This window comes from Aythya fuligula, chromosome 2, assembly GCF_009819795.1.
Source record: "Aythya fuligula isolate bAytFul2 chromosome 2, bAytFul2.pri, whole genome shotgun sequence".
NCBI classification, from domain to species: domain Eukaryota; kingdom Metazoa; phylum Chordata; class Aves; order Anseriformes; family Anatidae; genus Aythya; species Aythya fuligula.
In genome coordinates, this window is record NC_045560.1 from 77,962 (window position 1) to 104,328 (window position 26,367).

At 39.5% G+C, this 26,367-nt stretch overlaps 1 protein-coding gene across 13 annotated transcripts in view; it reads right to left on the reverse strand.

The window, feature by feature from the left end:
• The window catches only part of SMARCD3 (SWI/SNF related, matrix associated, actin dependent regulator of chromatin, subfamily d, member 3), a 94,838-nt gene that overhangs the window by 25,003 nt on the left and 43,468 nt on the right, over positions 1–26,367 (reverse strand). For 11 of the 13 annotated variants that reach the window (XM_032183312.1, XM_032183310.1, XM_032183311.1 and 8 more), the window contains 2 exons: positions 23,611–23,653; positions 9,030–9,152 (listed from right to left, as the gene is read on the reverse strand). In XM_032183312.1, coding sequence (XP_032039203.1) covers positions 9,030–9,152; positions 23,611–23,653 — 166 coding nt within the window. The remainder of the gene's footprint in view (positions 1–9,029; positions 9,153–23,610; positions 23,654–26,367) is intronic. The other 2 variants (XM_032183305.1, XM_032183315.1) reach the window with 2 other exon arrangements.

Consider the following 26,367-nt stretch of genomic DNA (forward strand, 5'->3'; position numbering starts at 1 on the left):
GTCAGCCCACTTCTACACTGCCATCAGAAAGGAACTTAGAATAATTATGAATAAAAATCCTATGTAATGACTATCTTTAAAGTTGTAGTCACTACTGCCAACCAGTAAATCTGGTGGAAAGCCGAGCCTTTAGTCTCTACTAAGCAAAGATATTCCATCTGATAAGCGAAATGTGTAACCTGCACCCTGTGGGTTGTCTTCGAGTTTGATCAAACAGATACTGCAAATTTGCAACACTATTAAGACAATGATTATCTCTTATATGCAACACAAAGAAATATCCTTGATCCTGACTCATAACAAACACCTAAGGAATCAAACAGCAACTGCACAGCTGCAATAGAACACCAACAGCAAAGGGGCTTTAAATTTAATTTAAAAATTTATTAGAACCTGAAATGGCATAAGGGATCATAAAGAAAGAAAACTCACATTTTTTGGTGTTTTTTTTTCCTTCTTTTTTAATACTTTAAAAAATTAAAATAGTAATAGTAATAATAATTTCTTCATGGTTGCCCTTAGTCTAGCAACTCTCAGTAACTTGCTGGGTTGCAGAAAACTCTGCAGAGTCACTTCTGAGGAGACACAGAGAATTCTATCTTTTTATTCTCTAAGATCCAGCTGTGTTTCTGCTACTGCTTTCTGTCTCAAACATCTCCAAATTTCTGCTTGTGTTTCAGCCTTCTTCTATGTGGCAGTCCTTTACCCTGTTTGCCTCTCTGACTACCCAGCCCTGCAATCCATATGGAACAATCTCCCCCTCCCTGTGAGGGCTCTCGCAGGCCAAATTCACCTTAGGACATGGCAAACACCAGCCTTCCTCTATGCAGCTGTGCTACCACCCTTTAAAGAGAATTTACATAATGAACTGCAAACATGTGTCAGCGATGATAATTGTCACAATCAAAATCTCTAGACCTGACCTGCAGAATGCAGCCAGATCTGCCAAAGACATTCTGGTAAGCAGCCCCCCCCAAAAAAGTGAAAAAGGTATTTGGGCAATGAACATTGCTTGAACAGCCAAATACATTCTTCTCTGTGCAGCACTGTACTGACTTGGAAATGTGCCAGCCTCCACAACTACCTCTCTGAGGCTGCAGCCACCATGTTCACCTCCTGTTTGTTACTTTATAGGTTACTGCTCCATCTTTTCCTTCTTCTGGCATGTAAGGAAAATACATTAAGAAATCTCTAGCAAAACATCAGAATCATAGCCCTACAAAGATGTTATTTGGATCAGTAGGCTCCATTTCCTCTGTCACGACTTTCTCCTGACAATTCTGAGCCACTACTGTCTCACCTGATGAAGCAAGATCCTTTTATACTTTTATAAACACAGGTTTAGTATGAATCCTTCCTGAAGGGATCTACCCAATGAGCTAAGACTTCAGTGCTTACAGCAATAACGCTATCACAAGGATGTCCAGTCTTGGAAGAAAACTGAATTCAAGAAAGAAGAATATGAAGACAGCACAGGCTGGGGTTCTACAGACACTGTACAGATCATAATGTCTCCTACGTTGAAGACGCACCCAGAATCACTGCGCTCAAATTCACTTCTTGACAGTACTCTGAGGTTCCACAATAATGTCAAGTGCAAATCCAGAAGGCTCTGAGAATGATATATTCTTCTATCTCCAGCTAAGCAACTCCATCTCATCCAGGCAAGAAATGATCCTATGTCAGTTAGGTACAATTGGTTATTTTGCAGTTTAAATACAGCAGTGCAATATTCTTGGACGAGAAGCTACTTTCCTTCCTACAGAAGGAAATTCTGCAGAAATTCCAAGCAATGCATATTCTACCAAAGACTTAAAATCTATCCTTCCCTCTGTATGGAGGCTTCTCAGAGAATAGAAGAACAAAAAACAAACTGTGGCCTTGTTTTTTACACGTAGGACTCTCAGTACTTTGTAACAAAAACTAGAGGGAAAAGATACTGCTCTAGAGCAAGAAGAAAGCATCACATTTCATCTCTTCGAACACACTGAAGTTTTACCATCCACAAAGACAAAGCTAAATGAGAGGAGAACTTCATGTAGACTTGATTGATGTTATGAATCAAATCTTGACCAAAAATCAATAAATGCTTAATCTGCTTATTCTTTTAAGATACACATCTTTTAACATGCTTTTTTGACTTGTATTCAGCAAAATGACTTTAAATTGCAATCGTATTAAAAAGAAAAAACAACTCCCCAAAGCATTGTATTTTACTTACAATTTCTCCTTGTGAATAAGAAAAGGAAAAAAGAGCCACCAGTGACAGAAGATTGGTCAGCCACGAACTGCTGCAAAGGTCTCACCTGTGACAGCAGCACAAATGGCAGGAGAGCTCATGTGGAATTAAACAGATCAAAACAAGAGGCTGACAGAAATGCTGGAGCAGGACTACAGCTTCTTCTCTGTCTTACCACAGTCATAAGCTGGCTATCTATTGTTGACTGAATTAAAGAAATCTGGCTGCCAAACCCCTGGGTAGTATTGTCTTGAGCTCTATGCACATCTTAAGGTTGAATTTCCATGTGTCTCAATACAGCATAAAAAAATCTGTATTTCTTTCTTTGCATATAGACTGGTGGTCTCACAAACTTTTTAGGAAGCAAAAAACCAAACAAACAAACAAAAAAAAACCAGTGGAAGATAAAGTATCAGATGAGACAAAAAGAACAATGGCCACTAGTTACAAGTGTTCTTCAACAACAAAAACTCCAAAAGGGTAAAAAAATATTATTGAGGAATAAAATGGAGAATATTATGACCAGTAGCCTGCAAAAGCAATTATAGCATCTTATTTTGCAGTTTTCTACTGTACTCGCTGAGGAAGAGATGCACAATGTGTATCCTGGCAGGTGATAAGAATGACCAGGTGTACAGAAAAACTCCTTCTGTACAGTGATTGGGAAGACTTAAATTTTTCACCTAAAAAAAGAATATTGAAGAACCTGAAAGATATATTCGAAATACAGGCTGATCTGAAGAAGAAGATTAGATGTTTGCATTTTCCTTATGCCACAACACGAAACAGCAGAACACAAATTATGCCAAAAGACAATAAATTCAAACCTGGCCGATGGAGGAATGTTTCATGATAGCTATACAAAGCCTAATGAACTGTAATTAAACTGTAGAACTAACTGTTACATGAACATAGATTTAAAACTTGCAGATTTTTAAGCCAGAAGACTTTGTCTAGTTCAATTTCTTGTGTAACAGACTCTCAACATCCATCGAACAGGACAGCTCTCTTTAAAGGACATCCAGTGTTGACTTAAAGACTTGATACAATGAAAAATCTATTATGTCTCTTATATCTTGCTCTAATGGTCATACATATACTCACTTCTCAGTCTCAACTGGTCTATTTTTGAACTAATGCATGTTGGACTGAAGACAAAGCTTTTTGGAAAAAGAAAAGGAAAAGGAAAAGGAAAAGAAAAAAAAAGAGAAGAAGGGGAAAAAGAGAGAAAAGGAAAAGAAAAAGAAAAAAGAGAAAAGGGGAAAAAAAGAGAAAATGAGAATGCGAGAGAGAGAGAAGGTGCTGGAGTGGCTATGTATGGACAGATCCCAGGAATATCCAGTCATACCAATATATACCAAATTTTTTAAAAGAGACATCAAACTTTTTTGTGTCTTAATATAAACTGATGTCTGATTACTGGAATTTAGGTGGAGCTGCTACCTACAGTTGCAGGGTTTCTGGCACCTTCCTTTGAAGTATTTACCACTGGCACAGGTTGGCCAGAGAGGCTGTGGAGCCTCCTTCTTGGAGATATTCAAAAGCCGTTTGTACATGGTTCTGGGCAACCTGCTCTAGGTGGTCCCATTTGAGCAGGGGAGGGAGCTGGACAAGATGACCTCCGGAGGAACCTTCCAACCTCAACCACTCTGTGATTATGTGATTCTATAATTGGTCACTACTAGTAAGGAGCTTGGATCCACACCAGCCTTACAATTCCTGTTGTCACTGTAGCCGAGAGAAGAGGGGTGAGTAAGAAAGATTTAAGCATGTTCTCATCAAATACTTAAGTTAGCGTGTGATGGATTTAGAATGCACGCAGACTTTGCCTTTTTTTGAGAATGATAAGCTTTTTACCCTAGTGGCTTGATTCAGTCCTAATGAGTTGAAAGCAGGATAGTATGGTAAGGCTGTGGGCACAGTTTCTGAAAGCGTGTAACTACCCATCCAATAATTCAATCAGTAATTCAGTAACACATATTGGTGTGGTACCATTGGCAACACAGTCCTCTCAGTAACAACACGTAAGAATCACCAGATAAGACTAGGGAAGACAACTGTGAACTCTGAGGGCCAAATTTAGGAGTACCCAAAAGGAGGTGGATTCACCCAAAACCCTCTGACTCCAAGGTGACCCTCAAAGATTGGGTGACTGAAGACCAACATACAAGTTAAGGCTAGGAATGGGAAGACAACCACAAGCCATAAGCCATCTCTTCCAATGTATGACCACCTACTAATCAAGAGTATAATCAAGAGGATCTGTTGCCAGACTTACCTTCTCACACTAGGGAAACTGTAAGCTCTTTGGCTTTTTTTTTTAATTTGAAAATGTTATGGCTGATGAGTAAAGATGAAACTGCCATATATTCTGTTTCGCCTACAATGTATTTCTACTTTAAATGTCTTGTACAGATATTTCTCTTAAAGTGTTCTAACATACCTTATCAAAACCATTGTAGTACTTGATGGAGTACACCAACAGCCCTAGGGTCACTGAGCTGAGGGCAACAGTGAAGTGCAGGTGACGTGTCATAATCATGCAATGCCTTTCAGAAAATCATGAAGATACAATTTAAAAAACAAGGTCTTTGTTACTCCTCCCTGACTTAGAGGAATTTTGCTCCTCTGAAAAGTACAAACTCTTTCTAAGTTCAAGCCTAACATTTATTCACAGTCACCTTTTCCCCATTTGTTCTTGTGTCAGCATTGTCCTTTAGCCTAAATGGCAATACTTTTCTCCCCCTCTACCAAAATCTTTCCCAGTCATTCCCCGTCCCTCACAACCTTCTTTGTGACACCCAGGTGACATTCAGGAAGTATCTTCCTTTCCCTAAGTGATCCAGAAGCTTTCCTCCCCCCTCCCCCCCCAATCACTCTAGTGTAAACTGTTCTTTTTGAACGTTGATGTAATTTTGAACATTGATGATGATGTATTCCAGCTTCAACAATCAGGTGGGATGTCATTAGGGTCTTCTGCAGTAACATCAGAACTTTTCTATTGATACTGGAAATTCTAACTAGTAACTTAAGATTTTTTTTTCCCAGTTAGTCACATCATATTATGTACAAGACTTTTATAATCAAAATAGGATTGGATGCTCTACCTTTAGAACCCAACAGAAGGAAAACACGGGACTTTCTTAGAATGACTGAACTACAAAGCTCAGATATGAGATGCTGTGTACACAATGTATTCTGAGGAAAACAAAAACAAACAAGCAAACAAACAAACACTCTCCTGAGAGGACAGAGGGATGTGCAGAAACCTTAGAATTTCAGAAAAAAATGCACATTCCCTTCTACCAGCAATCTGACAGCAATTCCTTAGTCATCTTAAAATCTGAAAATGAGGAAAGAATTTCAATCTACAAAACCAGGGAGATGCATTTAGACACTGTCTATATTCAGACACTTCCTTTTAGGTTCTTTTTGAACCTGAGAATGAAGAATCTCGGAGCACATCACTTAGTTTGAGGTACTGCAACTGCACACAGGTATGGTAAACTCAAACTCCCCCATCAGTTCACCATGAAAGAGTGATAGTCTCTGGTTTGGGTCAGAAATCAAACTATTGTCTGTGGCTTGTTTTGGAGTGGAAGCCTTGCTTTTGCAACTGACTAGTTATCCCAGGCTTAGACAATGGAGAGAAACAGGCACTTTTTAGGGCACATTTTTTCTATCTTATTTTAAATATCTACTTCAATATTTATAATTATATACTTCTATATCGATATATACTTCTATATGAGAGGAACTGTGCCTACACTGACTAAATCTGACTGTAAAGGAAGCCCAAAGTGATTAACTTGTATACAAATAAACGCAGTGTAGATGGCTGTACTTGACCCAGTAAATCCCACTCCTAATGTTCACCATGGCCCCAGCTGTCCATATTTTCACTAACTCATTCTTCTTTAATTATATCCACTCATTTTGAGTTAAACAATATGGCTTCTGCTTCCTTCAGGCCGTGGAGCTTGCTGTATCTGTACATCAATTCACACTGCAGTCCATAACTCCCATCTGCCTAACTCCCTCCTCCAACATCCTTTCTGGAATTCTGAACACATTAACAGGTATCTCTTTCATAATGTCAGTGCAGGGACTCTTGCCACAAGTGCCATGAAGCAAATGCTGCTTTGTGGATGCGGAATTGGGAGTTGGACTCGATGATCCTCGTGGGTCCCTTCCAACTTGGGGTATTCTATGATTTAATGATTCTATTATTAGGAATTCTGAGACTCTTGTGATAGGTGTAGTCCGAGAACGTAATACAAACATAGGAAGAGTAGAGTACCTAAGAGGTAGAAAAAAGGTAAGACAGGAACTGGACTGGAAAATTTGGCAGCTAAGAGGGGCTGTTAGCAGTGGTAAAGTGAGCTAGCAGTGGTTTAAGGCCATCACCTCCCCTTAACCAACCTCAGAAAAAAAATAAGGTCTCCTACTTACTTTGTGAGCAAACCCACAGCTGTCATCTATTTCAATAGTGCAGCTGTTCACACAAGATCAAAGAAAAACAGACAGGTACAGCGTATTTTATGCACTGTTCTCAATCAAAAATGTTTGAATCATCTCCACCCCAAATTTCTACAGAATAAGTAATCTACCAACATAGAGGGGAAAAAAACAAAACAAAACAAAACAAAACAAAAAAAAATCCAGAGCGACACAGGCCATCTTTGGTTTCCAAAGACCCTTCCTAGCTACAACCCGATCACTGTGACCAATATAATTATTGCACTTACAACTGATAATTCTGAGTAGTCCTGCATATTGCCTATATATTATCACATATCTAAGACAAGTTTAAATTTTTTCCATGATTACAATCCCAGTTTGGGAACTTTTGTTCTAACAAAAATATTTCAGAATTGTGAGAGCTTTGATAAGGATGGAAGTGCAGATATAAGTTTTATTGCTGTTACCAATGTTTGAACCATAATAAAATGAAAACACTCAACTTCAGAACAACTCAAATTTATCTAGGCTTAGCTCTATTTTGACAGATCTTGAATTTTTCAACTGCTACACTCAAAATCTAGACACAAATTTAAGAAACATCTGTTTGATTATTCTTTAGAAACAGATTCAGATGTAACCTAGATCAATAACTCATATTTAAAATGCATTTGCTGAGCTCTGGATAGAAACAGATTTTTTTGTATATGTTTTCTGTATTGTTGTGCCTCCTATACTCTTCCCCATTATAGGCCCTGAAAATCTCCACTGTCTAGCTTACAGCTGGAGCCACATGCACTGTTCAATTCCATGGGTAAAGAGTTTGCCACTGAGTAAATATCTTCCTGCAAGTCTAAATTTTCTATTCCTTTTAAACATGGTCAGGTTCCATATTGTTTTAAAATAGTGGTGTTTTATGCACTTTAAGCTAACACAAGCTATTGCTGCTGAGAGTCCAATCTACTATATGGAACCATTTTGGACTACAAACTTGTGATTTAAACCATCCAAACTTCAGTTTCCTATTTGTAAAACATGCATGTTCATAGAACTTCATTTTTCTATATATTTTTTTTTTGATTCATAAATTTCAATTGGAAAAACATTAGATGTAAAAGCCTTCCACATCTTATAAGATAACTGTACATAGACGAACAGAATGGAATCTTAATTGGGCTAACAGCCACCACAGACAAGGATGACAGCTTTACTTCACAGGTATTCAACCATGAAATCCTTCATACTACAGGATTTATTATATGAATATGTGCATTCAACAGCAATAAGAACTTAATTAAAACATATGAAAAGAAATTCTTCACCATGAGAGTGGCCAAACATTCAGGCTGCCTGAAGAAGCTGTTAGACCTCTGTCCTTAGATATAATCAAAACGCTGAACCCTGTTTGAGCAGGAGGTTGAACTAGATGACCAGAAGAAGGTAGGTTTAGATTAGATACAAGGAGAAAATTCTTCACTCGGAGGGTGGTGAGACATTGGAACAGGTTGCCCAGAGAAGCTGTGGATGCTACATCCCCAGAAGTGTTTAAGGCCAGGCTGGATGGGGCTTTGAGCAACAAGGTCTAGTGGGAGGTGTCCCTGCCTAGGGCAGGGGGGTTGGAACTAGATGATCTTTAAGGTCCCTTCCAACCCAAACCATTATATCATTATGGGATTTCCACAGTTCCTTCTCCTAACCTTTTTTTTTTTTTTTTTTTTTTTTTTTTTTTTTTTTTTAAACAATTCAGTGAAACAGCATGAGAATGCTGAGGAAAATACCTTTTCAGTAGGATACATGAACAGGGAAGTTCTGGACTCGATCTAAAAGAAATTGCAGAAAATTTAACCCATCCTTTTCTTATATGAATCATCCTTTTTTTTTTTTTATAGACTATGTAAATGTATACACTTTTGCAAGAACTTTAACAACTTTTCTGTAATTCTCCCCATTGTTTTGTTATTCCACAATTTTAGATTTTAACTGAATTCTAATAAGAAATTTAATATATCTCTTCAGCACACCCCTCTAAACCTTTATTTTCTCCTTTCTAAACATTCAAATACAAAATTCCTCCAGCAGTATTTACTTATCTAGAAGCTATTATTCCATTTATTAAAGGCTTTGAGAAGCTATAGCTGGTAATACCCACAGAATTTTCTCCATCATTTTTCCATACACTCTGCTCCCAGATGCTTATTCTTAGGAGCTTTGTGTGATCCATTTAAAAATGTCTCTGTTAACAGGACATTTACTGGAAAGATCATTCCACCATTTAAGACAAAGAGTAATTTTTTCCCCTAACTCAATCTAGAAATTTTTCATGACATACCTTCATTGGCCTCTTCAGCGCTTCCTGAATATCCACACGCTTCCGCATAATGGTCTGGTCTAGTTTGCGTTCAAAGGCCAACAGATCCATGTAGGCCTGGGACTCAGGAACCAGCTCCCGGATCTGAGAATGAAGCAAGGAATATCCAAGCACTGGAAGCAAGAATCTGCTACGTTCCTGAGCAGTAATACTGACACCTTCCCAGCTGTTAGACAGATGTGCTCAGAAGGCATTATCTCTAAGACAGCAGTACCCAACTAGTGGGACAGGTCTCAGTGGCATGGTAGAAGCATATGACTGAAAAGCTGGAGCATGGAATTAGAGCTAATGAACTTTGGAAGACCTCAAATGGATCCACAAGTCCTGAGCTACTGCTGATTTTTTTTCAAGTGAGGATTAGTTACAAAAAGCCTAGAAACCACTGCTGGAAATGTAAAGTACTTTAAATTTATCCTGTTTAAGCTACAAAAGTGCTGTACCTCTCTAGATTAAAAATAAAGTTGTGGATGTTCATGTTCTTTGTGTTTCTTTAAACAAACAAAAAACCCCACAAGTGTTACCCATCATAAGCCCAAACTGCAATTTAGGAAGGCAACCTTTGTTACTGCATCTTCTTGGCTGAGGTGGAATTGACCTTCAAATTTAATTTTCAACATGACTAGCTATGCATTAACTTACAATCTTGCTAACGTTTATTAGTATTTAATATATTGGCTAAACCATACTACCTGTATTGATAAAACCCCATTTTACATTCCTTATTCCAGAAAAGTTAGCAGAGGAGGTGATAGGAAGTAGGTTAGGAGGAAGAAAGAGTCAGAAGTTTCTACTCAGTAGGAGACAGGCAGGGATGTACTGGAGAAAGCCCAGCAAAAAGTCACAAAGATGATGAAGGGACTGGAGTACCTCTCTTACAAGGAGAGGCTGAGAAAGCTGGGACTGTTCAGTCTGGAGAAGAGAAAGTTAAGGGAGATCACATCAGTGTCTGCAAATACCTGAAAAGAAGGTGCAAAGAGGACAGAACCATGCTTTTCTCAGTGGGGTGCCCATTGCCAGGACAAGAGGGAATGGGCACAAACTGGAATGCACAAAGTTCCCCCTGAACATCAGGAAGCACTTTTTTACAGTGAGATTGACCAAGCACTGGCCCAGGTTTCTCATAGAGGTTGTGGAGTTTTCCTCCTCAGCGATATTCAAAAGCTGTCTGGACATGGTCCTGGGGAACCTCCCCTAGGAGGCCTTGCTTGAGCCAGGGAGGGGGCTGGATCAGATGACCTCCAGTGGTCCCTTCCTACCGCTACCATTCTGTGACTCTATGTAAATAGAAAGACCTAAAAAAGACCTGAGCTTAGAAATGGGCAAATATAACCGTACACAAAAAGGTTAGTTCTTAATTTGGAGTAACTCAGGAAAGCAAACCACAAAAAGGGAACTCTACGTTACGTATAAAAAACTCTACTTGACTGCCTTGTCTATTTTTATGATACTCCAGCTTTCATTTGTATAATTAAAATATTTAACTGTTGCAATGGTATAAGAACAACTGCACCAAGTCATTCCAAGAATTCATCTGCCCTAATGTTGATGTTTTGAAAAGTTGAAAGTTGATGTTCTTTAGCACCTACAGTAGCCTCAGGCAGTGTTCCAGAACCTCTATACAGGCAGTGCATGAAATATTCTTTTTGCTCATTTTGAACCTGCCATTTGTTTGCCATCTTCTTGTAGAGCCGGAGCAGCACTGAGCAGGTATTCCCTGTGCACCTTCTCCATACTGCTCATACATTTTTCATGGGTTGACAGGTTCTGTCATCACTTCCTTTCCCAGGGTGAAGAGAAGCAATCACTGCCTAATATATTTAGACTGATCAAGACTACCAAATAAATGTCTCTTTCAACATTAATTGTTTGTTTGATCTGAGATGCTAGAACACCTGTACTATTTGCAGCAAGACTGACACTTTGGAAAAACAGAAACTGTGAGCCAAATAAATGCTTTGTTTTTATTCCATGAAATTCTGTTCAGCTTTAGCTGAACCACTGTATTTTAACTGCTTGTATTCTTCCACAAACTCTTACTATCAACAGAATAATAAAAGAACACAAACATTTTTAGAAGAAAATCACAAAGAGCAAGCATTGCCATAGAAACATCAAGGAGTTGCCAGACAGCTTGCAGAATAGACAACTAGGAAATACTTCCTCTTCCTCCCCATAGTGAATACAAATCTCAGGATGCAAGAAAATACCCCCATGACTCTATCCCACAGAGAACAAAAGATTCCTCAGCTCCTTCAACACAGAGGAAATGAATCATGCTGTATGTACTGCTGTCACTTAAAAAGTCTGGACCCAGTTTCAGCCTTTTACTTCTGAGTCATGGCACAGTCAGTTCATGAACTCATATGCACACAATGAAGCAGGGAGCTGGTCCACACAGCCTTCAAGATCAAGCATATACTACTGCTGTGATGCAACTTCTCCTATGATTCTTAAGGTACTGGACCCAGGACATGAAGAAATTTCTAGTAAGTTTGTAGAAACAGCAGTAATCATCAATAAATATTTCTATTCCACACTTTTACATCTCTTACCATGTGCAAGCAAAAGGGTATTTTTATACCCTTTAGAAATATATTCCTATTTCCTATTCTGTCTATAACCAAACTGGATGTTAAACATCATTTATGAAAGCATAAGCACTCTAAAATTAGCCAACAAAGTTAATATTGCTTATAATTCCCTGAACTGCAAATGGCTGTAGGTTGGGAAAGTATTTGGGAGAAGAATTATACATACTTGCCCATGTTTGTAGCCTCTTGTAGGTATGTGTTACAACCACAGTGAAGACAGGATACTGAACTAGAACAAAGTTCTAGTTCAGCTCAGTTTTGGCTGCTCTTACAGTCTTTTTGCTTTCTCAGCCTAGTATTCAAATAATTTTGGGGTAGCATGATAGTGGTCCAATCCCATACTCTTTCCCAGTTTCCCCTCAATAATTAGATGACTATTAAAGGCAAACTCCAACAGTAACACATCACAAATAATATTTTCTTTGTTTCTCCTAGATACTAGCTCAAAAAGTTGAAGATATTTTTGCACTCACTCCATCCAATAGTATGTAATTCATTTTTCTGTTTTCTTGATAGGATCTGTGCAGCCTATGTGTTTCTTCTTGCATTGTTTCCCATAACTGAAAAGCTCATAGCTACATGCAAGTCTCCTCTCTCTTTTTTTTTTTTTTTTTTTTTTTTTTTAAACAAAAGTTTTAAGTATAAATGTGTAAAGAGTATTTCAAGAGCTGAATTCTCCATTCTGGCCTTCATCTATTTTAAGAAGCAACAAAAATCACCTAGCAGCAGCATCTCATCATCTGAGGCCTTGAAGCATGTAAATTAAACCTTCTCTTAGAATTATATGGATAACTGAAGCAAATTCTTATTAACATTAGTAAGATAGGGTCTTTCTTGGGTTTGGAGTTCTTTTTTTCCTACTGTGAAAATTCAATGTAAAAATTTAAAAATTAGAAATAAGATAATGCTATTAATTTCCACACATTTATCCTTTATTACCATGGATTATTATTTATTACTATTTTTTATTATTATTTTTTTACTGAAGGTGACAAAAGAATGCAAAAAGTAGAAGAATGGGGGCAGTGAGGTAGGGAGCAGTGAACATCATGATGGGAAAGGGCTTTCACACCTTCCTTGTAAAAGCAGCACAGTGTGGAGCCCAACCACGTTTACCTGCAAACAAAAGCACACAGCTTGTGAAACAAACAAACAAATGGAATTGGAAGTCAATAAACAACTGCAATGCTACAGTCTCTTGGATATGAGAAACATCATGGGATAGCTTTTACGACTGGCAGAGTATGACGTCTTGGAAGGTAAAGACAACAAGCACGCTAAGCAAAGACTTTATCTGAATGCTAAGAGTTGCATTGGAACAGCTGATACTGTGGAATGCATCTCCTACAGACCACCTGATCAAGGAGGAGACAAAGCCTTTTAGACATCTGGAGGAAGTCGCATTGTTATAGGCCTTCATGCTCATGTGGGACTAACCACCCTGAGATCCAGTTAGTTATCACTGGGCATGAACACTATAGGAGATTCCTGAGTTGGATTGATAACAATTTATTGACAGAGGTTATAAGCAAGCTGACTGCTGAACCTGTTACAAACAAGGAAGGAAGAACTGTTCGTGGATGTGAAGATTAAGGACAGCCCTGTCTACAGTAAAAATGAGATAGTGGAGTTTGGGATCCTTTGAGAAGGAAGCAAGATTAGGACTTCAGGAGAGCAGGTTTTAACATGTTCACTATCTGCCTGGAAAGATTCCATAACATGATATCCTATGATCCCCAAAGGACATAGGGACTTAGGGAAGTCAACTGAACTTCAGTGACAATATTTTCAAAGCAAAGGGGAATGATCCAGACCAATGCACAGAGAGTTGAGCAAGCCTGGCAGCAGGCCAGTAAAATTAAGCACTGGATTCCTGACGGGCCTCAAGTGCAAAAAAGGACTGTATGAAGGTGGGAGTAGGGATGCCCTACCCAGCAGAAACAGAATGGTAGCACCCAAGCATAAAAGCAGGAAATTAGGAAAGGCAAAACTCAGCTGGAACTGAACCTAGCAAGGCATGTTTCAGGCAGCAAGAAAGCCTTCTGCAAGCGAGTCATCAGGAGAAGGAAGACTAAGGACGACCTCGGTCTGCTGCTCAAGTCAAAAGCTATGGAAAAGGGCGAGTGCTGTTTTTGTCTCCATTTCTCCTGGCAGGTTGTGCCCTCAGGCCTCCCTGGCCCCTGAGCCTGGGACAGAGCTGGGAGAGCAGGGCTATTGGGAGAGACCTTGACAAGTTGCAGAAAGAGGATGGCACTTCAACATCATGAAGTTCAACATAGGCAAATACAAAGTTCTGCTCCTGGGCTAGAATAACCCCCTGCACTGGTACAGGTGGGCGTCAATTGAGTAGAAAACAACTTTGCAGGAGAGGACCTGGGGGTCCTCATGGACGGTAAGCGGAGAATGAGTCTGAGGTAACCCGGCTTTGATAAAGGCTGACCACAAAATGGGCAGTATTAGCCTAAGAGATGCCATCAAGCCAAGGAAAGAGGCTTTGCCAAACTTGGAAAACTGCATCTGGACTTCTGCACACAGGACCAGAAAGACTTGTGATGTACTGGAGTGAGCCCCACAGCAGGCCACGAGGATGACTGGGGGCTGGAGCACATGCCTGCCAAGAGAAGCTGCAAGAGTTGCATTTGTCCAGCCTTGAGAAAAGGCAGGGAAGAGGACAGCCTATTGCTGAGTGCAACTGCCCTATGGGAAGGTGCAGAGAAGACAGAGCAAGGCTCTTCTTGGAGGTGCACAGCAACAGGATGAAAGGCAACAGATACACCTTGCAACATGGGAAACTGACTCAATAGAAGGAACCATGATGATACTAAAACACTGGAACAGGTTGCCAAAAGATTCCGTGGCATGTTCAGCCTTGGAGGTATTCAGAACTGACCAGACGCGTTCCTGAACAATGTCACTTGAACCATTTTTTTCTGAGAAACGGTTGCTCTGCATGACCTTCAGAAGTTCGGCTGTTCCGAATTATTTTGTGATTACTAAGGTTTAAACAATTATCAATCCAAATCATGTTTTTGCTTGATATTCAGTGAATCTTTTTTGTCTTTAAGGACTAGTCTGCATGACCTCCACTGGTCACTTCCAGCTTACATTTTTCTATATGTAACAGAGACTAAATCACAGTTATTTTTTACTTCATACTGCACAACTGTGAATGCATGTTTTATATAAAACATTTAATTTCAAGTAAAATGCACAGGTAATACGTATAGCACATATGCAGACAAGGCTTACAGTTCCTCAGGAGAGTTCTGAAGGAATCACTAGAAAAAGATAAACTACCATTAATGTATTTAAGGATATCACTGAATCAAAAAACATGGAGGACATCAACAATGACAGAAAGTAAATGAGAATAGAGGATCCATACAGCAATAGGGACTCTCAATAAAGTTTGTTTACTGAAGCAATTTATCTTTTTATACAGCTAGATGTAGCAGCTATGAATCTGTACAAATCTGTACTATCTGTATAAATCTGAAAATTTATGTGATCCAATCTGCTCATTTTTTCTTGTATCAAGAGATTTGTCAATAACCCCATGCTAGAATTCTGAGGAAGGTTTTGATCAGAAACATGATTTTCTTGAATAGCCCTCCAGCAGGTTCTTGCCCACAGTACCTTGAATTCATGTTTAAGACAGAGCCTTGCTGGTTATGACAAAGTTTATAGAATGTGATTCATTGTAGAAGTACTCTGTTCATCACCAAGAGATCCTTCTAGTCCTATGTTTTATCTATGAGCAGATATATCAGAATCCTGATATAGACAAACAGCTCTTGAAAGTAAAAGTTCAGAAATAATTAAGAAGTCTTTGTGGGCAGGCAAAGCAAACACTTAAGTTCATGAGTGTACTGGAAAGGGCAGTTACACCTCTGGTTGAATAAAGCGGGACTTAATTAAAAACTATGTTTTGGTGGCCTTAAAATCTTTCAAAATCAAGATAGGAATAATATGGACTGGAGTGCCAATTTTAATAAAGCTTTAGAAAAACTGTGGGAATACAGTAACAAGCCAAGATAATTCATCATAGAGGGGTGAAAATGACTTTCAATAACTTTATAAGGAATTGAGTAAGGCACCTTATGAAGCACTGTGCATGGAACTGTGGATGAAGAGGATAGGGTGTTTAGTGCAAGAGTTACACAGTACATAGCACCTAGCTAAAGAGGCCAGGATGAGGAACTGAGCTGAGAAGTATCAGCCTACAGCTGTCACCGGAGTTCATTAAAGACTGATCACGGGGCCAACTGCCTTAGTACCAACCTTGCAAAGAAAAAGAAGAAAAATCCCCAAAAGTGAGCTAATGAAATATGCTAATAACAGACTTTGGATGTGCTGCCAGTTTAGGTAACTAACTGTAATGTAACATACATAAGGAATGTAATAGAGAGAAAGAATTGAGTAGTGTGAACTGTGAGAGCATGTTCTTCAAAACCAAACCAGAACCACTGTGACAAACTGAGGAATGAAATCTAAAAAATCATAGCTTCAAGCACTTCTTTTAGGGTACACATACACTTCCTCCCACCAGTGCTATGGCAGACTTCCCCTCTTCCATCCCTATGGGTAGATGGACACGAACACTGACACACAGACTCACAGACACAAAATTTTCTGTCCATCCATCCCCACCCCTTCCCAAGAATCATATTCCCTTCTGACTAGGATGCAGATCACCAGAGTGAAATCTCACCACTGATCCTCGGCACAAAGTCCCCATTGCACTGTAAAACACATTAGTGTCATAAAAACTTCCCCAGAAAGTTATGACTTTCATTGGCTGCCTTTCCTACTAAATAAATAATGTCAAAAATTATTTTCTCAGGGCTTCCAAGGCTTGGAGAAGAAGTGTTGAGTTGCATGGTTATGTGTTTTATACTGCAGATGCAGGCTGTATATATATATATATATATATACATACTTTCTAGCCATGCTCTAAGATATTATTTGGTAAGCCAGGAGAATGCGAGTCATGTGACAATTCTGATTTTCAAGTTTCAAAAGAATTGAAAGTTTTCTTTCATCTCAGAAACAAAAATGATTTTAAGCTAAAGATGTGCTATTCCAAAAAATGAATTTAAGCTGAACATTGATTAATTAAGATTTTAAATCTGAAAAGTTTCTAAGCATCAAAGTGTTGAGATTCTGGATTAGACTACTGGGAAGCAGGGATAACACATAGAATCATTTTTCAAGACAGTGTAGTCAGACAAAGCAGAGGTGAAGCTGCCCAGTAATGAAAGTGCAGCAGAGTGTAATCTAATCCAGCATTCCTTAGCACAGAGGTGGAATCCCCAGTCTACACTTCCCAACTCCCAAAAAATAGTGTTCTAATTCATAAAACTTTTTTTCCTCTGCTTTTGCTTTGCCATTTCCTTAACTCTTACTTCTTTTCCTTACTTACCCCCAGCTCCATCATAATCATCATCATCCTAATATGCAATCATGTTGGGGCATGATGCATTTGTAAATTCATTTAGAATATTACCTTTAGTCTGGCTATCTCATTATCAAAAATACAAAACAAAACATTAGCTAAAGAAAAAGAATTTGACAAGATAAAATATTTAGTTGTTTATAATCACAGAATTACAGGAATAAAACCAAAAAGATGAATAGTATTTTGATTTAAAGTAAAGAAGAACCATGGAATCAGGACAGATATGCCTGTTATGAGCAGCTAAAACATACATGTAAGCTTTAAAGAGATTTACTCTGATTCCCCTACAACATTTTGAGCAGAATATCATGAACATTTCCCAGTTATGAAATAAAGAGTCATGGGCATCTAAATCCAGGCTAAACTTTCTCAAGCACACCAAAGAAACAACTCTGCTCTAGTCTGCCAGGCTAAAGAGAAAGATACACATTATGTCAAGACTGATCTACTGTGTCCATTCCAAGCTCATTACTGCTGTGGCTGGAGGAGTACTTGAAAGCACCATATGAATTTCAAATTTAGCCTTCTAAGTATCAACAGATTGAGCTGTGTCACTTTGCAATAAAATTTTGTCCCACCCATTCTTTGAAGATGTCAAAATGGATAAAGGAAAAAAAAAGATATTTTAGGCTTAAAAGTGTTGCTTAGAGGGACCTTCACAACAACATTTTAAGGAATTCAGTGAGACAAAGATAAAAAACAATTAATGGCCATGGGTACCCTGAAGAAATAGGAAGAAAAAAAAAAAAGGCAGTAAGACAGTGATTCAGTTTTCATCGTGGCCAAATGATATATGAAACCTTACATCTTTCAACATCTTTGACTTGGTATTTTTCTTTAAATGATTCAGGAAAGCATAAAAGAGAGATGTAAATGCACTAACATTTTACGTTAATAATGACCTGAAAAGACTGCAACACACTTGCAGAAAAAGCTGTTTCTGAGTTTGCTGACTGGGCTGCAGAAATGTTACAGTACTGAACAAATACAATGAAGTGCACAATAAAGCAAGCAGTTATTTATCTATACTGGGGGATGCTAATGAGACCACAGCTTCTGATGGAAGTGACCAAAACTCACTGTGGGTAAATTAATCAAGTCATGATCAAGGCATGATGAGCAGCAATAAGCAGACAAATAAAATGACAGATATAAAGAAGAGGAATGGTTCTGGAGCTTTTATAACTTAATGTAATGAACAGAATCTACAAGTGAAATTCAACGGCAACACTGGAAACAGAGAACAGAGCACTATGGATCTATACCATGGTGATCTGGGAGAAGACAACACAAATTATTAAATGTATTTGAACAGTCAAAATATTAGAAGCAAAATAAGTCAAAATATTAGAAACAAAGAATGTAAGACATGGGGACACAACAGCCCAGATCACCATTGTAGCCACTATTCATGATGTTCCTGTCAGCCCATTTCTCCAGCCTGTCCAGCTTCCTGTGCATGGCAGCCTGCCTTCAAGTGTACCAACTGCTGCCCCCGCCCCATCATCTGCAAATACTGTGAGCAAGCATATCAACTGCTTCCTCCAGGTCACTGATAAAGATGCTAAACAGAACAGCTGCCAGGACATATCGCTGCAGTACTCAGCTTGTCACTGCCTTCCTTGTAGTGTGACCCATTAGCCACTACCCTCTAAGTCCAATCATCCAACCATATGTTTACCTGTCTGGTTGTCCACCCATCTAGATCAAAATGTAACAACTTGGATATATGAATATTGTGGCAGCCAATGTTGAAAACTTTTCAAAAGCCAAGGTAAATGATATGCATTACTATCTCTTGCTCAAAGATTCAGTCATTTTAATAGAAGATGCAATCAGGTTTGTCAAGCATGATTTACCCTTGGTAAATCGATGTTCACTGCTCCCAGTTAGCACCTTCTCCTTCACATGCCCCAAAATGTGTTTCAAATAGGACTTGCTCAACAATTTTCCCAGGGACCAAGGTGAGACTGATTAGCCAGCAGTTCCCTGGGTTGTTCTTTCAGTCTTCTATGAAGATGGGTGCAAAAACTGCCCTTCTCTAGTCATGAAGGACCTATCCTGATTTCCACAACACTTCAAAGGTGATAGAGAATAACCTTGCAAGGACATCGGACAGTTCCTTTAGCACTGTGGATGCAGCCTGTTGATGGGCTTGTACGGGTTGAGTTATCTCATATAATCCCTGGCTCAATCCCTGTCTATTACTGGTCATTACTTTTGAACATGTTAACTGATCACAGAGGTATGGGAGACATTTTAAGTGCGGGCTGAGACAAAGAAGGATCTGAGTAACTCAGCCTTATCTGTGTCATTCATCTCTATATCACCTACCCCACACAGCACCAGGCCCACATTTTCCTTGGTCAGCTTTTTATTACTAATGTGCCAGTGAAAGCTCTTGTTGTCCTTGATGTTGCCTGCAAGTCTCAACTACAGCTGAGCTTTGACTTTTCTGATACCAATCCCTACTTGCCCAGGCAATGTTTCCAAATTCCTCCTTTAGCCTGTCCCTGCTTCCACTTCCTGTATACTGCCTTTTGATACTGGGTGCTGCACTCCAAGTTCTCTGCTTATCAATCTGGGCTCCTCATAAATCTACACATTTTCTTGCATATCTGGATGCTCTTGGGCATGAAGGAGGCTGCCCTTAAAGACCTTCCAGATTCCCTGAGCTACTTTGCTCTTCAGAGTTGCCTCCCATGGGATCACACCTACCGGTTCCCTGAATAATGCAAGCTCTGCTTGTCTGAAATACAGGGTCTACACTTTACTTGTTCTCTTTCTCATTCCCTTCAGGATTTTGAACTTCATTATTTCACAGTTGCTAAAGCTAAGGCTGCCACTGATTATCACATTCCTCACCATTTTTTCCTTATGAATGAATAGCAGCAGATTCACAGTAACACTTCTGGTTGACACAGATAGAGAAAAAGGTGGACAACAGACATGCAGTGAATAAACAACAACAGGACAGCTATTATGGTATGAGAGTTCAGCAGAGGACTCCTATATGGTGGTCAGTGAACAGCAGCAGGAGTTGACTGATTATCTTTATAAAGGTGAAGAAAAGAGGATGAAAATTGAAGGATGAGTGTACGAAAACCCATCAACACAAACAGACAAGAAGTCCTCAGAGGGAAGCACTGAGAAAGTGTAGCCAATAGTACGACGCAAGCATCCCACCAAAGGAGACATAGCTTGCTGTCTGAAAGTTGTGCTCCATTCAGCAAGCTTAATGGGTGAAAGCAAAGACATGAATAGCTGTGGAGTCAGAAGAATTTTTAGTAGAGCTTCTTGCATTATAAAGTAGGCATAGAAGCTGAAAAAACAGAACAGTCAATCACAGTCACAGAGCCTGGAAAACACGCAATGACTCAGAACTAAGAGAAAGGCATACATTGACCAGCAGTAATGAGGAAGAATGCCCTGGAGAAAGAAAAGGGGCAATCTGGTATGCAGTCATGTTTCTCTAAAGGCAGATGTGGCTTGAGGTAGAAACAGACACAAGATTAGAAGTATGTTAACAAAACTTAATAATGACAAATTTGGTGGTATTGTCAATACAAGGCAGAGGATAGTACAAAGAGTATAAGGAAGCTGAGAACTGTATAATAGAAATGGGATGAACAATAACATTACAAAGCACAAGATTATGTTCCTTAGAGTCTATTATTTAAGAAGAGATTGGACTGTGAACTTAGGCACATGGTCTGAACTTTTGGGTAGACCTGTGCGGTGTCAAGAGTTGGACTTGATGATCCTTAAGGGTCCCTTCCAACTCAGGATATTCTATGATTCTATGATTCTATGATTCTATACCAACAATTCCTACTCTAATATGGGAAATTGCCAGTTACAAAGAAAAGAAGTAGAAATATTTCTGAGTACTAGTCAGTCATAGAATGACTGCATGCTATATCAATGCAGGAAGGCCGTAATAAAGAAAATCTGATCGTAATGGGGTATCACTACCTCTTTCCAGTAGACACAAAAATGCATTAATTTTATTCAAGTATCGGTGATACTGGTAATCTAGAATACTATATATAGTTGTGGTCTCCTGAGAGGTAAAATTAAAGAAGTTCAAAAGGTGTGAAATTAGCGTGGAATAGATACAACAAAGGACTGTGATGATTAGAATCATAGGGAGGCACTCTTACTTGGAAAACTAAAACCACTTGCTTTGCTGAGCCTAACCAAAAAAAAGTGTGGGAGCTGCCAAATCTAAAATATTTCAGAGGTAAGGAAGCTAGCTAGTCTTGAGACAGCAACTGTGTGACATGGCTTCTATGGCAGGTGAATCAAACTGGATGTGCCAGGAGGTCCCCTGGGGTTCGATAATCCTATCTTCCTATACACAATAGTTTGCTAGACTGAACTGTTCTTGTACAATTATATCTATGCAAAACAAAGTCCTTGTCAAATAGCTAAACTGTAGAATATGTGCAACCCTTCCCAGCTAGAAACATGCTGCAAAATGAAGCACAAGCTTGATCAGAGTCTGGAAGTCCAGTAGCAGTGCATCTGTGCAATTTCCTGACTAGCATAGTAACCAACACTGAGAACTCACCTCATTTTCCATCTTCTATTACGTAAGCTGGTTCTCAAGAGTAAAATGTGTTTAATATCAACACCTCTTTCCATCACAGTTACCAGAAGGCAAGAGACTGCAAAAAGCTGGAAACAGATGCCCAATGGCTGGAAAATACTCTAGAACTAGCTTTGGAAAGCTAGAAGTTTTACCCTGTGTTTTGCTTGCTTTCAATACCCACCAGTGCAAATCTTCCACTTGACAGGACACTAATGTACACAGCATCTTCCCATCTCATGACTGGTGGGAGTTAGGAGGTTCTGATACACAGACAGCAGCCTAATGGAGTACCTTAATTCAGACACAAAATCATATCATTGATACCACCACTTCAACTGCACTCATAAAACTCTATTGCAGACAGGACTCTAGCAATTTGTGTTGTCTAATCATTGCATCAGTTAAAATTATTGGCTGACAGCAACAAAGATACTGAAAGGCAGGAAGACTTGGTAACAGCGTGGTTCTGAAAGGTGCTAGTATCTGTGTATAGCTTTTTGACATATCAAAATGTATGCTCTACCTATTAAAAATTATCATGGATTTGCTAAAGAGGCATAAGTCTTCTGTTGCCAAATAATTTTGGTTACCTCTGTTCTATCTGAGACCTTTTCATCTTATAAAGGCACCAGGACAGAAAAAAAAAAAAAAGCCTTCAAATGGACACACATTTAAAATGATAGTTTCACCATACAGGATATATAATTGTCTCTGAAAACAATTTGTGAGACAGAATGGCAGCTACATGTCTTGTTTAAGAAAGTACAGACTACAAGCAAAGCAGGAATGAAACTTTCAACACAAACAGCATGGAGACTGCAAGTAGTTCAAAGGTCTGAATTTCATGGTAGCTTAGTTCTTTCAAGACAGCAGCATGAAAAAAACAAATGGGTAACCTACTAAAGACTGTGCTTTCAGGGGGTGGCAGGAGTTACAACACGAGAAGTGATAATTTGGTATCAGGAGTATCAAAGTGGGTTCACCTTCAGTTGGTTGTAACTAGGTACCTTTGGAATGTCACAGAAGAGAATCTGAAGGTTGCCATCAAGTTCGGGTTTACACTAGTAGCTGAAAGGTAGATTTGAAGAGGAAGTGGAGATCCACATAACTGTGAAAGGAATTCTGAGCCCAGAAAGAGCACCAGAAGCCAAAGAAACTGGGACTACAGCGTGATGAGTGTGTGTGTTTAGAAGACTAAAGAACCTTGCTTTTTGGGAGCGTGTATGTTTTAGGGGAACTGTACTACAGAGAGTACAGGAACAGAAAAGTCTGGGAATAATGAAAGAGAAGGAGAGTAGAGAGAAATGCTGATGTTTGAGAAGGAAGTAGAACATTTAAACATTGAGGATCAAGCATAGACACCCACTAAAACCTAGACATACCTGCAAGGATAAGAGTTATTATCTGTCTGAACAGTACAGGCCCCTTGAACTCTGTTGTTTATGTGGATTCACTTGTACTAAGACACAACTGCAAAAATTAGAACCTGGCAGGTCTACTGGGCCAGAGAGACCTAAGAACAAGCTCGTCTCCTGCAGGAACATCTGCACTCCGAACCAATTTTTGGCCAGCCTCAAAAATTGATCAAAAACATCTTTAAGATCCAGAGGGCCCCAGCATCATCAAGTCATGTACCTCACAGACCAGCACCACTGTCCATCCAGCAAGTGGCAGTGCTGGCACAGCTAACCCAATGCAAGAGGATGACAGGCCGGGTTGTACTCCACACTCCCAGCCCCCAGCCCTAGCCCCAGCCTTGCTCTCTAGACTTTCACCCACTGCCTACTTACTTTTTAATTAGATTTTTAAACAAAAAGTGAAAGTATTTTCTAAAATCCCTCTAATTACACTAAGATGCTGAACTGATTGTGAAGGGAATAGGAAATGAAAGCGACTCACCCTCTGAGGGAGAATTTTGTCAGCCATCTTCCTCCTCTTGGCACTGTACATTTTTTAAAGAAAAAAACACGTTACCATGGTGACAGATCTAGGAGTAACGAGGCCACCTGCTAAATTATCCTGACATCTCCACATGCTGGTGCACAGCTGTGCATGCATCAGCAAAAGGGTCTCACCCATGCCCAGGACCTAGGACCCCTTCTCTCAGCAGCCTGGGGAGGTAGTTAGCTAAGAACAAATCAGAGCTGTCTGTTATGCATCTTGGAAAGAAGTGCACAAGTTCTTTGATCACAGCATCTTCTATGGTGCAGGGCGGCAATGTATGCAAGTGCATGTGCATGTCGTCTATAGATACAGAAAGAGCATGGAGACAGACACTGCACATGTGTGGAAGTGTGCATAGACATACCTATGCACACACACAAGTAAGAGGTGAGTGCCTGTAAACTGAAAACATGAACTTGTTCAAACTGATCTGAGTATGTATTCATTCATGCCCAAAATTGAGTGCTGATGTTCATTTGCATATGAAAACACAAATATATGCACCCTTCCCTACGTATACACAATTGTTTTATTGAAGTGAGCGATCTACAAAGGTAAGTGAGTTTATGTCTCCATGCTTGTTCATCTTTATGAACATGTATGTGGGAAGATATCTGCTTTCCTCTAGGGCATATGCATAATGTGTCCATACCCAGACACAAGCACATTTACATATGTATGCTTTTAAAAACACTCCTTTTGTTCATATGCATACAGCCAAATTTATATAAGCCTAAGAAATGGTACTGTTAGGAAGACTGCCAAATATATCGTCTTTTGAATTCCTCAGATTCTAAAAAGCATTTGTTCCCATCAAACTGTCACCTAGCTTTCTCTAGCAAGGCCAAGAGAGAATTCAGGCCTTACTCTTCACCTCTGTAATTTGCAAGGCCTTTATCTTAAAGAGGAGATGAATCACTCCATCTGTGACAGAAAAATGGGAGAAAGACAACCGCCTGCTGCCAGTCTGCCATGTCACAAGGATACCCTTCCTTACTGTTTCCATCCTGAAAGTCTGTCATCAGCCATGTCCACATAAAGGCTGTTTCCACACACATCAGTGCAGCATACTCCCTTCCTGCATTTGCTAATAGTAAGCCTGGCCTGAAATAACAGATTCTTCTTCATCTCCACATAAGCCAACCCTGAGAAACTCTGCTTGGAGGTGCAAACTACATCCTCTCTTGGGGTAGAAAATTCATTTACACAGTTGTATCCACTTTCACAGGTGAACTATGTCTCTTTTTAAAGCACAGAAATAATGGGACTAGAACGTTACATGGTTTAAATCTCCAAGACCTTCCACAACTGACAAAAATCAAATCTGCACTGAACTCTTCAGATTCTGGAAGCAATGCCTGAGCAAACCGCATCCTCCCAAAGGAAGTGGAATATGCACCCACAGCAACCCCTATGCTTTCAGTTATAAAGAAAATAACAAACAAGGCAACCCCACAAAAAACATGGTTCTCAAAAGTTCTCCAGGAGTCTGTTACAGAAAGATTTACCTGCTTTTAGTCTTCTAAACCTGCCAAGAAAGGAAGATTACACCATCTTGGCCCTTTTGTGCCATACAACATTGGGCTCAATTAATCCAAGAATTGGGACCCAAGGTGCCAGAAAAGTTTGCCTGAAAAACTAGGAAAGTTTCAATGGGAAACGACAGGGAGGTAGAAATGAACAAGGGGAAAACACTGAAAACATTATCTGGAGGAAAGGCATGGCAGAAGAAACAGAGAAACTTTTCAGAGTACCTAACAAGCACTGGTGTAAGCTGCCCTCACCACAGTTGTGATTACTGCTGTAAATGTTAAAATTCAGAACTGGGAGGGGGAACTGCTTTATTCTGTGGCTTTTGACATCAACTTTTAGGTAACAAACTATTCTTCTTTAATGATCCCTGGAAACTGGTGAGTGAAGTTTAATTCAATTATCCAGTTGTGGCAATTTTTCAGGTTGTATATTTAAAGGCTGGGCATTATTTTCTGCAGTTTCCTGAAGAATCTCCTGGGAAGTACTGTGGAATGTGCATTTTGGCTAGTGCTGGGCAAGGCCTCCATGACGCACATGTATCTCTTGTGCTCACATGCTGCACCCACACACATTCCTTCTGTATTTAAACTTATTCAATCTTAATATATTAATACTCTCGGTATTGGAGTCCTTTCCAGATGCATCCCAGATACAAACATTCCCAAGTCTGGCTTGCTGACCCAAGGCATACACCCTGGACAGAGCAGGGCTCCTGAAGCACTGAGCATAGGAAGTCACATTTACCTACAAGTAGATATGATGACACCACCAGAACAATGTCTGAATCTATATATACCTATAATGACTTTGCAAAAGGCAGACAGCCCCCTATCTGCAGACTGCAAAGGCAGACTGCACCCTATCTGTTTATTGGGAACTGGCTCACACTTGGTAACTCCTTTCTGATAAGGTCTAATAAGTTGCAAAAAGAAATTGGAGAACTGTTATTTAAGAGAGAGTGCACTCAGCACTGCATGAAGTGGACATAAATTAAAAACAAAGCTCATTTTAGAAGTCCCTCTAATTCTGGGAAATTATTTCCCATGATTATCTCTCTACTTTACATGTAGCAATGCCTAGGAAAACTGCAAGTGTTATGAACAGTCTGCTTAGTGACCATAGTACAAGAGTTCATATTACCAACCAACAATCTTTACCACTTGTCCCTTGCTTATAAAC